Raw genomic sequence first — 17,341 nt, forward strand, 5'->3', positions numbered from 1 at the left:
TCGTGATATCAGCACTGTTTACTCTTCGCTATTTGTTCGTGCTATGAAGGACTTTCACTGGTTCAGAGACTGTTTGCACAAACAGAGTGAGTCTAGCGATCTATCGTTACAAGCAATCAAAATGAATGGGAATGATATAATACAGGGATGAGAATTATCAGAATATATTATGCAGTTGCACAAGCGACAATTTGCTGTAAAACGGTAGTACACTATCGTGCAGAAAGAATTTAAAGAATTAGTTGACAATAAAAAAGCAAGACACTATAACGATCGACGCACAGGATTCATTGTTTGTGCATCAAGAATCAGTCTATGCTAAATTTTTAGACTTACAGCACGTGAAAAAACTGCTGATATGAGTAGTAAGATTTATGAAGTAGCTCGCATTACTCTACTGTCAATTGCAATAGTTTTCTATGGAACTTAACCAAGAATTTGGTGAGTCAATATACTACTACAAAGTAAGTTGGTTAAGTCAACGGGCACGCCTGGAACATCCGGAATGTATTGCAGACGTCGCATTTTAACTGGACTGCACGTTGCCCACAGTAAGACATTGCAAGGCGAGAAACAACTTTTTCTGATTTGATGGAGAGCCATTTAAAAAGAAAATCGCGTTACAGAAGAGACAAACACAGTTACTAAAGCTCATCCATCATCGCCATTAGAGAAAATGCGATGTTTGAAGTATTCATTGTGGCTTTGAAAGAATTAAAGGGAAAGTTTTCTAAACGTTTTGAGTAGACTGCCCCTTTGTATATGCAGGTGTAACTGATCACCCTGCAAGGTAATTCCCATTTTAATGACCGTCGTTTTACGTTAAAATTGTCCAGGATGTCTCAGTTGCTTTTCTCAGGTAGAGTTTCCATGACTCCATAATGAATTTGCAAAAGTGCTACAATACTTCGATCGATATATTTGTGTGAAAGACCTTTTTTGGATTCTGAAACTAAATATGTCACGATTGCGTTTCAAGCTAAGGGCGAAAATCTCTGAAACTGTCTGCGTCTGTCCGTATGCCGACAGTTTCTACCAGTTAATACACTCCTGGAAATTGAAATAAGAACACCGTGATTTCATTGTCCCAGGAAGGGGAAACTTTATTGACACATTCCTGGGGTCAGATACATCACATGATCACACTGACAGAACCACAGTCACATAGACACAGGCAACAGAGCATGCACAATGTCGGCACTAGTACACTGTATATCCACCTTTCGCAGCAATGCAGGCTGCTATTCTCCCATGGAGACGATCGTAGAGATGCTGGATGTAGTCCTGTTGTGGAACGGCTTGCCATGACATTTCCACCTGGCGCCTCAGTTGGACCAGCGTTCGTGCTGGACGTGCAGACCGCGTGAGACGACGCTTCATCCAGTCCCAAACATGCTCAATGGGGGACAGATCCGGAGATCTTGCTGGCAAGGGTAGTTGACTTACACCTTCTAGAGCACGTTGGGTGGCACGGGATACATGCGGATGTGCATTGTCCTGTTGGAACAGCAAGTTCCCTTGCCGGTCTAGGAATGGTACAACGATGGGTTCGATGACGGTTTGGATGTACCGTCCACTATTCAGTGTCCCCTCAACGATCACCAGAGGTGTACGGCCAGTGTAGGAGATCGCTCCCCACACCATGATGCCGGGTGTTGGCCCTGTGTGCCTCGGTCGTATGCAGTCCTGATTGTGGCGCTCACCTGCACGGCGCCAAACACGAATACGACCATCATTGGTACCAAGGCAGAAGTGACTCTCATCGCTGAAGACGACACGTCTCCATTCGTCCCTCCATTCACGCCTGTCGCGACACCACTGGAGGCGGGCTGCACGATGTTGGGGCGTGAGCGGAAGTCGGCCTAACGGTGTGCGGGACCGTAGCCCAGCTTCATGGAGACGGTTGCGAATGGTCCTCGCCGATACCCCAGGAGCAACAGTGTCCCTAATTTGCTGGGAAGTGGCGGTGCGGTCCCCTACGGCACTGCGTAGGATCCTACGGTCTTGGCGTGCATCCGTGCGTCGCTGCGGTCCGGTCCCAGGTTGACGGGCACGTGCACCTTCCGCCGACCACTGGCGACAACATCGATGTACTGTGGAGACCTCACGCCCCACGTGTTGAGCAATTCGGCGGTACGTCCACCCGGCCTCCCGCATGCCCACTATACGCTCTCGCTCAAAGTCCGTCAACTGCACATACGGTTCACGTCTACGCTGTCGCGGCATGCTACCAGTGTTAAAGACTGCGATGGAGCTCCGTATGCCACGGCAAACTGGCTGACACTGACGGTGGCGGTGCACAAATGCTGCGCAGCTAGCGCCATTCGACGGCCAACACCGCGGTTCCTGGTGTGTCCGCTGTGCCGTGCGTGTGATCATTGCTTGTACAGCCCTCTCGCAGTGTCCGGAGCAAGTATGGTGGATCTGACACACCGGTGTCAATGTGTTCTTTTTTCCATTTCCAGGAGTGTAGTTATATTATGTCTTCAGCGTGAAAAAAATAGTTGAATAATACTGGTAACTTGTTTCGTTTGTGATCTATATTGCTGCGAAATGTGAAATATAAAATGAAGTCGGAAGGAATGCTACTGCACTGACAATTAAAAGCGACGCATTCGAACCTCCTGTCCCCCCCCCCCCCCAACCCCACCGCAGATGGCGTTCGGTGGTGGTGGGGGAAATGTGCAGCGAGGTTGAGTGCTACAGCACTAATGTCAGGGCGGCATATCTCTCGAGCAGTATTCTTGGCTGTCCCTGATTTGTGTATATGGTAAATAATACAGGCTACATGACATTCTCTTTGGGTAATCCTGAAATTATATTTACATCCGTAGATTTCATTCCGTTAAGAATAATGAACTGAGTTCTGTCTGCATCGAAATTCAGAATCCAGTCGTAGATCTCCAACTTACATGTCAGCGCGAGAGTATAAGAGAGAGTTATAATTGAACATTACGTTTTTGCTACGATTTAACAAATTGACTACTGAGGTATTGTTACATCAATGGAAAAGTAATTGAGAAACGTTAACAGTAATTTGGTGTGGAATTCTTTATTCTCTCTAAGATATTTAGGTTTTCTTGCAGTTTTATGCATGTTGTATAGACATCTCCAGCAGTACTGATCAGATACCTTCCCTATAGGATCAACTTTTTCAAATTTCTGTGTCGATTTTGCTACATGTTCTATTTCCACATTAGGTATTATGCAAATGCTGCACATTGTGAATAATAGCATTCACTGACTGCTAGTGGTAGATGTGTAGCACTACAAGCATGGCATGCATTCATTCAGTTCTGCTACTCGCTGTAATTTTCACTCACCAGTAGTAAAGAGGAGGAGATAAATCACAATTCACTCATCTTTCCGCAGAGTATCATCTACGGTGGGGGAAGTATTCTTGCCCGACCTCAAAGTAGCAGAGACACCGAACATTTAGTGTATGAGTTACAATTCATCCATCATTTTCTATTCTCGTTCGCGGTGTATTCCCGTAAGACTGATGCACCAAAGATACCTGTGTCCGAACGTTGTGACTCCGCCAGAACAAACGCTGAATGATGTAAGTACTGGGGGAATATCAATTCAGGTACTTTATGTTAAATAACTACGAGAAAGCCTTCCACACCAGAAGCATGTCGCATGAAGTAAGGAGCGCCATTAATGCAAAAGAACCGCACTGTCAAAATTCCTAACGCTCGACAGAAACTGTCCACAAGCAGCACTGCAAATCGTACGCAATTTAGAAGATTACTGTTCAAATCATCTAAGCGTTTTCTGTGAAACATCTTCAGTCTTAAGTAATTGTGAATATTTTTCTTACAGATATTGATGGTTCAACGACAAGTCTTGCTGTATCTGACACAGGTAACTATCTCTTTTTTTGTGCGTTACATTTCACTCTCTCCATATTTCCCTCTAAGGCCTTCTTACTCATTAACTAATATTTGTCGTAGCCCTGTAACAGCGAGAGACGTATTTCTATTTGACATTTTCCTAAGAAAATATAAAAACTTTTTCATCAGCCTTCCTGTCTGACACGAAGATTCTAAATAACAATTTCTCCTCTGTTTCTTCATAAGGAAGCATGGAATGGTATATTTTTAAGCTTTTCGTCTTTGTTTCCCACACTGTCCTGCTATCTGAAAAATATTTACTTTGTACTTGTTTCCACAACCCACACAGATGCCTAATTAACTTTCCTCATATTCTTCCGCAATTATTTTTCTTTTATTTTTTGAGGTATCGTAGAATGACACAGTTAATTACAACTATTGTTAGTTAAACGATTGTCGTTACCTAATATAAACTCTCTCGTAAAAAGGAGTAAATAGAACTTATTGGTGTAGAGCGTAGAAATGTAGTTAGGAGCATTTATAATACTATTCACATATTGGTGTTTCTCGACCAAACCAGGAAGACCATCAAGGGCAGCCGTGTTTCAGTAAAACTGTTGCGCCAAGAACCAGAAAACAGTCGATATTGCCGTCCATTGCGTTCGATCATAGCAAACGTTCTACCGCACTATATGCTGGAGCACGTCTTGATAAAGTAAGAAATTCTAAAGTCAGCACGAAGAAGGTAGGCTCAACATTCTTGCGAATTCTCCATCACTTTGACACACCTATAGCCACTTCATGCCGTACCTCGCCACGAATGCTGTGGATAACCGCGGGAGATCAACAAATGATAGAATGATATCGTTATAAGGAAAGTACACACCCATCTAGACATATCACGTCACCTATAAACGTCTTTTGTTGAATAGTTCGGTGTCTCAAAGTCTTGCACAAAAGAATCTAAATGCTCGGTAGTCCTTATACAACATCTGTTTAACACCATCACAGCAGTAAATGTGTTGGCGTTTCTACTGTGAGCAGTTGGGATAGTCCTTCGAATGGTATCCATGATAAAAGTGAAGGTTATACAGGGAACTGGAGATAGCATGCAGTTTGATATTTTATTTTAGTACAGTAAAACAAAATACCAAGCAGCACACTGTCTCCAGTTCTCTGCAAAATGTCCTACTGTGAAATGAAATGTCGTGTGGCGACGGCCTCCCGTCGGGTAGACCGTTCGCCTGGTGCAAGTCTTTCGATTTGACGCCACTTTGGCGACTTGCGCGTCGATGAGGATGAAATGATGATGATTAGGACAACACAACACCCAGTCCCTGAGCGGAGAAAATCTCCGACCCAGCCGGGAATCGAACCCGAGCCTTTTGTGTTGACAATCTGTCGCGCTGACCACTCAGGGGGCGGACAATGTCCTACTGTGATATATTATATGGTCACACAGTAGAGAAACATATGATAAAACTGAAGTTCAGGCTCCAGCATAAGCAACTATTTCTTTACGATACGAATATACTATGAGAAAGGGACTATTGAGAATACTATGTGGACCGAAATATTACCATCGGCCTGGCTGTGACTGAAATAATCATTTTCCATATATGACAGAGATGATAGAATTATTTATGTTCACACGTCGAATTCCTTAGCGCCCATAGTAAGACCTAGGGAGACGAATGTGACCAAAACGAGTAAGTGTGTTAAAAACTGTAGAATTAAATGATAAAATACACTGCCAGAAAAAAAATGCAACACACTCAAGGAAAATTTCAAAATGACAAACAGACCCGAACTATTTGAATCAGTTAACACAGAAGAGGGAATCAGCGATCATAAACCGGTTACTGCATCGATGATTTCAGCCGTAAACAGAAATATTAAAAAAGGTAGGAAGATTTTTCTGTTTAGCAAAAGTGACAAAAAGCAGATTGCAGAGTACTTGATGGCTCAACACAAAAGTTTTGTCTCAAGTACAGATAGTGTTGAGGATCAGTGGACAAGTTCAAAACCATCGTACAATATGCGTTAGATGAGTATGTGCCAAGCAAGATCGTAAGAAATGGAAAAGAGCCACCGTGGTACAACAACCGAGTTAGAAAACTGCTGCGGCAGCAAAGAGAACTTCACAGCAAACATAAACATAGCCAAAGCCTAGCAGACAAACAAAAATTGCGCGAAGTGAAATGTAGTGTGAGGAGGGCTATGCGAGAGGCGTTCAATGAATTCGAAAGTAAAGTTCTATGTACTGACTTGGCAGAAAATCGTAAGAAATTTTGGTCCTATGTCAAAGCGGTAGGTGGATCAAAGCAAAATGTCCAGACACTCTGTCGCAGCAGCCGTATCTACACGTGAACTATCCTGTTGAAGAAATGGCAGTAGCATGGGGATAACAGTTTGTGCACTGGTTACTTTACACTGCAGAAACATCGAATGTGACTGCTAACTGTAGCTGATGGCACCCCACCCCATGAATCAGGGGTGAGACCTGCCTCCGTGGGCGAATGCACACTGAAACCTGCAGCCCACAAGGTCTATGCCATATACGTATACGTACATTACTCACATACAGACAGAACCTACTCTCATTATCGAAGCCAACAGGACGCCATTACGCTCTCCAGTCAACTCTTTCATGACATCAGAGTAGCCGTGCTGGACGGTGTCACGGTGTTGTGGTAGGCTGTCCAGAGCACACTTGATCTTAGTATTGCAGCCACCAGACGGTTCCCAACGTCCCCTGATGACACAGCAGGTGCAACGTATGCCCCGATTTCGTCCCTGGATGACGTTCGCTCGGCCACCGATTCTCGCCTAATGCGCCGACCTTGACGCGTACCTGTACTACTCGGAAGTCCAGAATATGGTCTACCCAGCTCTGGGAATGTTCCATAGATCACTGCCGAAAGCAGCGAGACGCCACCAGTACATTGTACTTAAGATTTGCAACAGTCCTTCGATACACGTATCCAACTTCTCGAAGGCCCACAGTGCGACCCCGTGCAAATGGCTGAACCTGTTCAACAGGACACTGTACTCGTTGATGGGGCATAGCTATACCCTAGAATGAATGTTGCCGACATTCTTCACCTCTGCACTCAGCACTGTTACTGCCTGCAGAATCAAAACAGAAGCAGCACAGACGGGCGTCCTGAGCGCCATTTGATGGCCGATGACCGTGACAAATCTCTGGCGTCGCCGAACACAGTCTTTGAGTGTGCTGTGTATTTTTCCGGCTCTGTATTTTTCTAAAAGTTCTCTTTTTAAGTACACACACACACACACACACACACACACACAGTTAAGCAAATGAACTACTATAAAAGTTTTTGTGTGTCAGTTCCAAAAATTTTGGAGAAAAGAAAATAGAATTAAACGGAAACGGGTCAGTACCTTCTCATCCCGTCTCTGTGACGAGAAGGACAATCACCACGACCGGACCGTTGATTTCACAGACCGCAATTTATTTCTCGACGCTTCCGGCCGTTCCACCTTCCTATGGCTTTAAGACTTAACAGCGAAGAACTGGCTCGTAAGAGCACAGTACGTGTCTCTGCTGTGTTTCCCTAAAACGTTTACTTGTCTGTAATACCCCGTTCTGCAACGTACACCGTAAATTTGTTTGGTATGCGGATACTGAGAACACGGCTTGGGAAAACCACTGAGCACTCATGTGAATTCTCCTGCTTACGTCTATCAGTATAGGTGGGAATACAATCGAGTTGCTTGGGTACAGCATTACGGGAAAAGATATAGAAACGAGACTATATGTGCAATCCATTTTAATATTCGTAATATTAAAAAAAAACACTCTGGGTCTTATAAGAGAAGTAATCAGGATGTCGCAGTGGTCCTCATCCGAGACGCACGACACAAACACCTTGATATGGGTGTAGCAGATTTCACAGTCGACATTGATGGCGAAAGTCAGAGCCAGGAAGTGTGACTGACCACGTGTGTAGCACAAATTGAGTGAGGTGATGGAACGTGGGGTCACTGCGGGTGGCGGCCGCAACGTTGCATGATGTTAAGGGACGCTGACAGTCAATCCAGGACTTATTTTCTCCAGCTTTGACGTAAAACATCAACATTTCCACATAAATTTCTAAATGGTAGAGATTTTCACGGATTCCAAAGGGCCTCTCTGCTGTAACATGTTGCTCCATGGATATGAAAACAACAGTGCGGGAAAAAATAGGGAACATTCCCCACCTGGTCAGAATTATATGGGCACCTATGAGTGGACATGAATTTGAGGTGACTCCACCCAGCGACTTATGATGGCCTTAACTCTGCTGAGGACACTTTCATTGAGGTGTCTGAAAGCCTGTGGAGAAATGTCATCCGATTCTACCGCAAGATCCGAAACCAGAGGTGGTAGTGCTGCTGGTGGCTGGGGCTGGAGCAAAGTCGACAATGTAACTTATCCCAAAGATGTTCCATTGGGTTCAGCTCGAGACTCTGGGCAGGTCAGTACATTTAAAGACTGTTATTGTCCACAAGCTATTGCTTCAAGGATGCGGCTTTGTGACAGTGTGCACTATCATGCTGATACAGTAATCGCGTCCATATGTTCCTCTAATTTTGAAGTAAAAAAGTGTAAAATGTGTTCACATCCTTCCTCATTCAGCGTTTTCTTTAGTGTAATAAGGAGGCCTATCCCCAACGACGAAAACCTCTTCCGTTACTGTAAAAAGCCTCCTCCGTACGTCCGCAGCTCGTGGTCGTGCGGTAGCGTTCTCGCTTCCCGCGCCTGGGTTCCCGGGTTTGATTCCCGGCGGGGTCAGGGATTTTCTCTCCCTCGTGATGACTGGGTGTTGTGTGCTGTCCTTAGGTTAGTTAGGTTTAAGTAGTTCTAAGTTCTAGGGGACTGATGACCATAGATGTCAAGTCCCATAGTGTTCAGAGCCATTTGAACCTCCTCCGTACTTCACTGCTGGTACTGCATGTGACAGCAGGTAAAGTTCTCCAGGATTCGCCAAATACACAAGCATTCCCCTCGGGTTGCCACCACGTATACGTGCTTCGTCACTCTACATCATTCATTTCGAGCCATCCATTGACCAGTGTCGTCTCTCTTTACACCAACTGAAGCGTCGCTTAGCATTGCCCACAGAAATGAGTGTGACTTGTGAGGAGTTCCTCGATCATTGCACTATATTCATTTTTAACTGTCTATCATCTACGTCTATGCTCCTCAAGGCACCTTACAGTGTGTAGCGGAGGGTACTTTGTTTACCTGCGTCACTTGGTTTTTTCCTGTTTCAGTCGCTTATGGTTCGCGGGAAGGACGCTTACTGGTAAGCCTCTGTGTGGATCCAATCTCTCTCATTTTATCTTCATTGTCTTTTGGCGAGATATATCTAGGAGGAAGCAATATGTTGGTTGACTGTAGTAGGGATGACGAGTACGCTCTCGGATCTTTTTAAAAGTAGAACATAACATGACGCAGAATGCCTCTAATGACGCATCGGCCACGGGAGTTGCCTGAGCATCCCTGAGACGCTTTCACGCTTACTAAGTGAACCTGGATTTTCTTTCTTTCTGTACTAGTGCTATCAGGTGCGGATGCCCTACTGACGAGCAATGTCAATTATTGGACTACATTTCCTGAGGATTCTTCCACTGATTCTCAGTCCGACGTCTGCTCTATCTGTGATTAGTTTCATGTAGTCATCCCACTTCAAATCTCTCCGTATGCATACTCCTAGATATTTTACTGAAGTACCTGCTTCCAGTGATTTTTCTCCAGTTTTGTAATCATTTCTTTTTTATACAAATTCATTATGTTATCGGCACTCCTGGCAGCACTTTGGACTCAAGAGAATTCCTTCTGCAGCTTTCATATGATTTCTTAGAACCACCCTCCTCTATGTTCGAAGTCCCTGTCAGTCACCACATGATTCCTGCCCGGTCTTGATATAGCTGTGCTTGTTTCTTCTCGATTCCAATTCTCACTCATCTCGCCTACAGTCAACTTGGGCAGGTTTAGAAGGGTTGAAATGCTCCTGATGGATTTGTTACATCTGACGAAAATCCACGGTCGAGGTCACTAAGCTTTCCTTACCGACCCACTCTGCTGTTACTGCTTCTCTACTGACAGCACAATACTTCCCGTCACCATCGGGTCCGCCTCTAGTGACGTCTAGTAGTCAGTTACACATTAAGCAGCGATATCTCGAAAATTTTGATCACATAATCATGTGTGTTGGCAGCAAAATAAACAGTTGGCGCCTGATATTAAATGGTGGTCCTCCAGCCTCAAAACAAAGACTTGGAAAGGAAGCCCTAAATGCCTCTGTGGCCAGTCTGGTTCCCGCATGGTAAGCTGCATCGTGAAGCTTCAATTAAGACGGATGACTAGACCCATTAATTGTACACTGAAGAGTCAAAGAAACTGGTACTCGTGCCTAGTATCGTGTAAGGCCCCCGCGAGCAGGCAGAAGTGCCGCAACACGACGTGGCATGGCTCAAATGGTTGAAATGGCTCTGAGCGCTATGGGACTTAACATCTGAGGTCATCAGTTCCCTAGAACTTGGAACTACTTAAACATAACTAACCTAAGGGCATCACACACATCCGTGCCCGAGGCAGGATTCGAACCTGCGACGTGGCATGAACTCAACTAATGTACAAAGTAGTGCTGGACAGAAATGACCCCATAACCCTTCAGGGCCGTCCATAAATACGTAAGAATATGAGGGAGTGGAGATCTCTTTTGAACAGCACGTTGCATAGCATCCCAGATATGCTCAATAATGTTCATGTCTGGGGAGCTTGGTGGCCAGCAGAAGTGTTTAAACTCAGAAGAGTTTTCATGGAGTCACTCTGCAGCAATTCTGGACATGTGGGGTGTCGCATTGTCCTGATGAAATTTCCCAAGTCCGTCGGAATGCACAATGGGCATGAATGGCTGCAGGTGACCAAACAGGATGTTTACGTACGTGACACTTGTCAGAGTCGTGTCTAGACGTATCAGGGGTCCCATATCACTCCACTACACACGCCCCACACCAGCTTGAACAGTCTCACGCTGACAAGCACGGTCCATGGATTCATAAAGTTGTCTCCATACGGTACACGTCCACTCGCTCGATACAATTTGAAGCAAGACTCGTCCTACCAGGCAACATGTTTCCAGTCATCAACAGTCCAATATCAGTGTTGACGGATCCAGGCGAGGCGTAAAGATTTGTGTCGTACAATCATCAAAGGTACACGAGTGGGCCTTCGGCTCCGAAAGCCCATACCGATGATATTTCGTTGAATGGTTCGCATGCTGACACTTGTTGATGGCCCATCATTGAAATCTGCAGCGATCTGCGGAAAGACTGCACTTCTGTCACGCCGCGCAGGATTAACCAAGCGCTCTTAGGCGCTGCAGTCATGGACTGTGCGGTTGGTCCCGGCGGAGGTTCGAGTCCTCCCTCGGGCATGGGTGTGTGTATTGTCCTTAGGATAATTTAGGTTACGTAGTGTGTAATCTTAGGGACTGATGACCTTAGCAGTTAAGTCCCTTAAGATTTCACACACATTTTTGAACTTCTGTCACGTTGAACGATTGTCTTTAGTCATCGTTGATCTCGTTCTTGCAGGATCTTTTTCCGGCCGCAGCGATGTCGGAGACCTGATGTTTTACCGGATTCCTAATATGCAAGGTACACTCGTGAACTGGTCGTACGGGAAAATACCCTCTTCATTGCTGTCTCGGAGATGCTTTTTCCCATCACTATTGCGCCGACTATAGCACCACGTTCGAACTCATTTAAATCTTGGTAACCTGCCATTGTAGCAGCAGTAACCGATCTATCAACCGCGTCAGACACTTGATGTCTCATACACACGTTGCCGACCGCAGCGCCGTATTCTGCCTGTTTACATGTCTCTGTATTGGAATACATATGCCTATACCAATTTCTTTGGCGCTTCAGTGTACAATCGTAATCCATACGGGATCGTATAAGGGCTCTAGCAAACTGGAGCTGACTTGTTCTGTCCGCTCCGCATTTCACGTGGGTTCTTGATGTGGTCTTTACTTCAAACACTGGTTCAGCTCTCTATACTACCCTATTTTGTGCAAGCCATTCATCTACGAATAACTAGCACAACCGACATAAATTGAAACCTGCTAGCTGTATTCGTGTCTTTGTCACCTTATACAATTTTGGGCCCTACACTTCCCTCCAGTAGTAAACTGTTAAACCCTTGATTTCTCACACTGTTTCTCATCAAATGCTCCCTTCTTTAATCAGGTTATGCAATAAATTTACTTTCTCTCCAATTATATTCAGTAATTCCTTATTATTTACACGATCCTTCCGTAATATTTATATCTGTCAGCAGGTATTTTCTTTATATTTGGAATTATTACACTCTTATTGGAATCTAAGGGTATTTCGCCTGTCTCATACATCCTACATACCAGGTGGAACAGTTTTGTAGTAGCTGTCTCTTCCAAGGGCATCAGTAGTTCTGAAGGAATATCATCTATTCCAGAGGCCTTGTTTCTACTTAGTTGTTTCAGAGTTCTGCCAGATTCTTCTCATAGTATCATATACCCCATCTCAAGTACATCTACTTCCCCTTCGCTTTCTGTGATATTGCCTTCCTTTCCCTCGTACATCGCCTCTGTTATCCTTTCGACTTTCAGCTTTCCCTGCTTTGCTCAGTAGTAGTTTCTCTTCTGAGTTCTTGTTCTTCATACAGCTTCTCCTCTTTTCTCCAAAGTCGTTTTAATTTTTCTGTAGGCTGTGTCTATCTTTCCTCTAGCTGTACGTGCATCTAGAGCCTTGCGTTTGTCCTCTAACCACTTCTGCTGTCACGTTCTCTCATTCACATATTTTTTTAGACACCTGTATTTCCATTCACCCCCTTCATTTCCTACAGTTTTATATTTTTTTTTTCCTTTCATCAAATGAATACAGTATTTCTTGTGATATCCAACGATTTCTACGAGGCCTTGTCTTTTTACCAATTTGATCTTCTGCTGTCGTCACTATTTCATCTCTCAAAGCTACCCTTTCGTCTTCTACTATATCTAGGTTCCACCTTCTCAACTTAATATCTTTTCGTAAATTATTCAGTTTTAATCTATAGTTCATAACAAATGTATGGTCAATGGTTACATCTACCCCCTGGATATGTCTCAAGTTTAAAATTTGGTTCCGAAATTTTTATGTTACTATTACATGATCAGTATGAAGCAGTCTAGTGCCTCCAGGTCTCCTCCACATATATAACCTTCTTCCGTGATTCTTAATCAAGTGTCAACGATGACTAAATAATGCTCTGTACAGAATTCTATCAGGCGGTTTACTCTTTCATTTCTAACCTTCAATTCATATGGTTCATATGCTCCAACTATTCATCCTTCTCTCCGTTCTATCGAATTCCAGTCCCCCATCACGAATGAATTTTCCTCTCCCTTAACTGTGTAGATAGTTTCTTTTCTTTGTCATACAGTCTTAATTTATTCATCATCTGCAAAGTTAGGTGGTATACAAACTTGAACCACTGTGGTTAGTGTTGGTTACATATCTATGTTGGCTACAATAATGCATTCACTTTTCTGTTCGCAGTTGCTTAGTTTCATTCTGTTAGACCTACTCCTTCATTACCCCTACTTGATTTCGTATTTACAACCCTGTACTTATCCATCCAGAAGTCCTGTTCAATCTGCCACGCAACTTGACTAATTTCCACAATATCTGCCTTCGAGGTATCGATGACCCTTTTTAAATTAGCTAACCTACCTAACCGACTCAGGAACCTAACATTCCACACTCCTCCCCGTAGAGCGCCAGGCTAGTTTTTACTCATACCGACTTCATCCTGAGTAGTCCCAGCATGGGCGTTCGAGTGGGGAACTACATAACCTCCGGAATGTTTTACCCGAGAGGATACTGTCATCATTTAACATTAGAGCTGCATCTCCTCGAGGAAAGTAACGGCTGTAGCTTCCCAATGCTATCAACCTTTCCCAGTACCAGTACAGAAAGACCATATTGGTTGGCCAGATCAGTTATCATTCAGATTCTTACCCCTGCAGCTAATGTAAAGGCTGCTGTCCCTCTTCAGGAACCACATGTTGGTCTGGCATCTCTACATATACCCCTCCGTTTCACCTGCAGTACGGCTATCTGTATCGTCGCGGCACGCAAGCCACCCCACCATGGCAAGGTCCGTGCTTCGTGCAGGGTCATGTGTCTTTTAATATGTGTATTTGAACTTACACGTATTAAAATGCTAAGTGCTTTAACAGGCAGCGCCTTCTAATCTATCGTGTGTGGCAGCTAGCTCAGTTTTTCATCGACTATGAGGCCCATTTCTCCAGCCTTTCAACAAGTGGTTACATGTTCGTTTTGATGGCTGAGAGGCTGTAACAAGAGCAGGATGCTAAAAAATCGTCCCTAAGGAGCACTCTCCTTACCGTGTCGTAATAGAGTTAGTAGCTACTATAAAGAGGGTCACATATACAATACTGTTTTCTGCTATACCATTCTCTTGTATAATACGATTTGTTTGGACATTACCGTCTCTATATTTAAAATAATGTGGAGAAAGGAACAACCATAGCAAAAATGGAAGACGTTTTCGAAAACCACATGTGAGAAGTTGCTAGAGGATATTATATCTCGAAATAGTATCATAAGCTTCGCTAGATCTAGAAAGGTACCTATTTGGTGGCGCCTGGGCTGTGAAAGCCTGTCGTATAGCCGCTTCTAGCCGAGTTAAGTTATCAGTGAGACAGTGATACCTCCTGAAACCACACTGAAAGCGAATAAAGAGCTGTATGGATTCTGAGATCCAGACTAGGATACGGTTGAGCATCCGCTCCAAGGTCTTACCCATGCAGCTCGTGATGGCAACACAAAGACAGCTACTCAGAAATGTTGAATCTTTTCCTTTTTTGAGGAGAGGGTTAAACCAGCTTCCATCCTCAATTCCGGGAATTGTTCAAAAAATGAAAGTAAAAACATCGAAGAGAATTCCCTTGGCACTTCCATGCATCATGCTGTAATGAATGCCTTCATGACTTGGTGACTCCATCTCCCATATGGAGAAAGGACGGTTGTAAGCTTTGGATGGTAGAACTAAAGCCACACCTGTTTCTCTCAGCGATAGCTCGACGTTGACGGGAAGGTGGATCCTGTCTGGCGGTAGCAGTTGCGTGAGCGAAATGTTCTGCCATAAACTGGGCTTGGTCTGTGGAATATGCATAGGCTCGACAAAAATATGGAACAACCAAACACACAACACATTACCACGTCTAATACGGCATAGAAAACTGTTGGTAATCTAAACAGATTTCAGTCGTCTCGAAATAAATAAATATGATGTTTTTTCACTACTAGTCCCACATTATATCTGCGGTACGGTGCCCCTTGAAATACCAAACACTTCAGCTACCTTGCTAATGGAATCACCATCCATGTAAGCACCAACAATTCACCAAGTTCAAATTAACTTATCTCCAACATAATACACTCACATCTACACGGAACTCTACTCTCACCACGCCTGAGAGGTGCCATTCATGGTCATTTACAACAGCGCGCTCTGTGCTACTAGAGAAAATCCTTCTACGGACAATAAAACAAACATTTTCAAAATCCGAACTAGAGGGAAGCAATTATTGACCTTAAGAAGTGAACCACTTAGTTATCAACGTACTTTTTGAGTGGTTTTCAAATGGCTGTGAGCACTATGGGACTTAACTACTGAGGTCAGCAATCCCATAGAACTTAGAACTATTTAAACCTAACTAACCTAAGGACATCACACACATCCATGCCCGAGGCAGGATTCGAACCAGCGACCGTAGCGGTCACGCGGTGCCAGACTGTAGCGCCTAGAACCGCACGGCCACCCCAGCCTGCAGTGGTTTTCAACGTAGGTACCAAATCTCTGGGTCTGATATAATGGCTACATCATCGTTTCCTCGTCATTTCATGTTGTTCTAGACGACGGTTAAATTTTTTCTCCACTTTAATCAAACTGGTGATACTTTCAATCATTTCAAATTTCGGTACGGAAAGCTGTTAAGTTACGTCAGGGTGGTGGACGTTTAACCAAGATAGTATACACTGAAGGGAAAAAAATCCCAACACCAAGAAATAATTAATATAAAGTAATGGAATTTCGGGGATACATTCGCCTGGGTAACATATTCAAGTGATTAACTTTTGCAGGATCACAGGTTAGTGTTAATTCGAGAAAAGCCATTGCAAATGTGAAATGCTGATACGTTAACAAACTGTGTAACCGCCAGAATGTTGAATTCAAGCACGCTGACGTGCATTCATTGTGTCGTATTCGTATAGGTGTCGGATGTCAGTTTGGGGGATAGGGTTTTATGCCTGTTGCACCTAGTCGGTCAATGCAGGGATTTTAGTGCTGGTATTGAATGACGACTGTGTTGTAGTCCGATAATGTCCCATACGTGCTCGACTGGAGATAGAGCTGATGATCGAGCAGGCCAAGGCAACATGACAATACTCTGTAGATAATGTGGGTTACAACTGCGGTACATGGGCGAGCGTTATCCCTGTAATGTTGTGTATGAGTGGCAGCACAATAGGGGGAGTCAGCAACCTGACGTACAAATTTGCGTGGGATAACCACGAGAGCGAACCTACCGTCATACGACACTGCACCCCAGACCTTAACACAAGGTGTAGATCCAAGCCGAAGAGAAAATGACTTCATCTTCGTACCCATATTTAAACTGGATGAAGATCGTACACAGCTGGTATAATTTTTATTAAAAATGAAATTACTCCAGCTGTACTTAAGATTTTATATTTACTTCGCTACTAGTTTTGACGTTCCGTCAACGCCATCTTCAGGCCCGTACACTTTGATGAAATCAGTTGTTTGTGGCTCAGTCTAGAAGTCCGCGGTGAGACCAACACGCCGGCCAGGGTGGCCGAGCGGTTCTAGGTGCTTCAGTCTGGAACTGCGCGACCGCTATGGTCGCAGGTTCGAATCCTCCCTCGGGCATGTATGTGTATGATGTCCTCAGGTTAGTTAGGTTTAAGTAGTTCTCAGTTCCGGGGGACTGATGACCTCATCTGTTAGTCCCTTAGTGCTCAGAGCCATTTGAACCAGACCAACACGTGCTCCACATGGATGGATGGCAGTAACTAGAGTCACTAGCGTTGCTGCCTCCATCCATGTGTAGCACGTGTTGGTCTCGCCGCGGACTTCTAGACTGAGCCACACACAACTGATTTCATCAAAGTGTAGGAGCCTGAAGATGGCGTTGACCCAATGTCGAAACTAGTAGAGGAGTAAATATAAAATCTTAAGTACAGCTGGGGGAATTTCATTTTTAATAAAAAGATGACTTCAGGCGCTCACCTGGCCTCCTCCTAAGCAACATACAGCCATCGCTGGTATCTAGACAGAACTGGCTTTCATCAGAAAACGTAGCAGATCTCCATTCCTCCCTACAATGGGCACTCATTTGTCACCTCTGAATCCGCAA

The 17,341-nt window shown here is 44.3% G+C and overlaps 1 protein-coding gene across 1 annotated transcript in view; it reads left to right on the forward strand.

The window, feature by feature from the left end:
• Window positions 1-17,341, forward strand: part of LOC126298321 (uncharacterized) — an 897,137-nt gene that overhangs the window by 481,726 nt on the left and 398,070 nt on the right. The window contains exon 6 of the mRNA XM_049989619.1: window positions 3,826-3,867. Within this exon, the coding sequence (XP_049845576.1) occupies window positions 3,826-3,867 (42 nt within the window). The remainder of the gene's footprint in view (window positions 1-3,825; window positions 3,868-17,341) is intronic.

Source organism: Schistocerca gregaria, chromosome X, assembly GCF_023897955.1.
Source record: "Schistocerca gregaria isolate iqSchGreg1 chromosome X, iqSchGreg1.2, whole genome shotgun sequence".
Taxonomy (NCBI): domain Eukaryota; kingdom Metazoa; phylum Arthropoda; class Insecta; order Orthoptera; family Acrididae; genus Schistocerca; species Schistocerca gregaria.